The 561-nt window shown below is 28.0% G+C and overlaps 1 protein-coding gene across 1 annotated transcript in view; it reads right to left on the reverse strand.

The window, feature by feature from the left end:
- Window positions 1-561, reverse strand: part of EMH_0060430 (heat shock protein 70, putative) — a gene marked incomplete at both ends in the record, with an annotated part of 3248 nt that overhangs the window by 2275 nt on the left and 412 nt on the right. Inside the window, one exon of the mRNA XM_013497795.1 lies at window positions 48-191. Coding sequence (XP_013353249.1) covers window positions 48-191 — 144 coding nt within the window. The remainder of the gene's footprint in view (window positions 1-47; window positions 192-561) is intronic.

Raw genomic sequence — 561 nt, forward strand, 5'->3', positions numbered from 1 at the left:
CACAAAAATTTTTCTCTAATTCACCTGGTGAGATGAGGAAAGCGCACGTTTCGCTCGTTCAACTTCACGACGGAGCCGCTGCAGGCCGCTCTTATCTTTTCGCAGATCTTTTCCGAATTTCTTTTGAATTATTTTCAAGAAATGATCCATCACTCTTTGATCGAAGTCTTCTCCTCCCAAGTGAGTATCACCTGAAATACAAATACAATTAAACATAAACACAAAAAGATGTACGATGAGTATACACCATCATCGTTTCATGAATTTCTATGGATCAGGCGTTTATAAAACTCAAACTATACCCTCAAAATATTATAATTATAAAATTATATTATATTAATTATAATTATATTACTTTGTAACTGAATAATTAATTACTTATCACTGGCATTCATCTATTCCTATCTACACCCTCAAAATACCACTTTTCTACTGAATAAATATCTACGGCTAAAACACCATAATCTTTAAAAATCATTATATACATATACATATATATACAATATATATATATATATATATATATATATATATATATATATATATATATATATATATATA

Source organism: Eimeria mitis, genomic scaffold (genome assembly GCF_000499745.2).
Source record: "Eimeria mitis Houghton genomic scaffold, Emh_scaff2933, whole genome shotgun sequence".
In the NCBI taxonomy this organism is placed as follows: Eukaryota; Apicomplexa; class Conoidasida; order Eucoccidiorida; family Eimeriidae; genus Eimeria; species Eimeria mitis.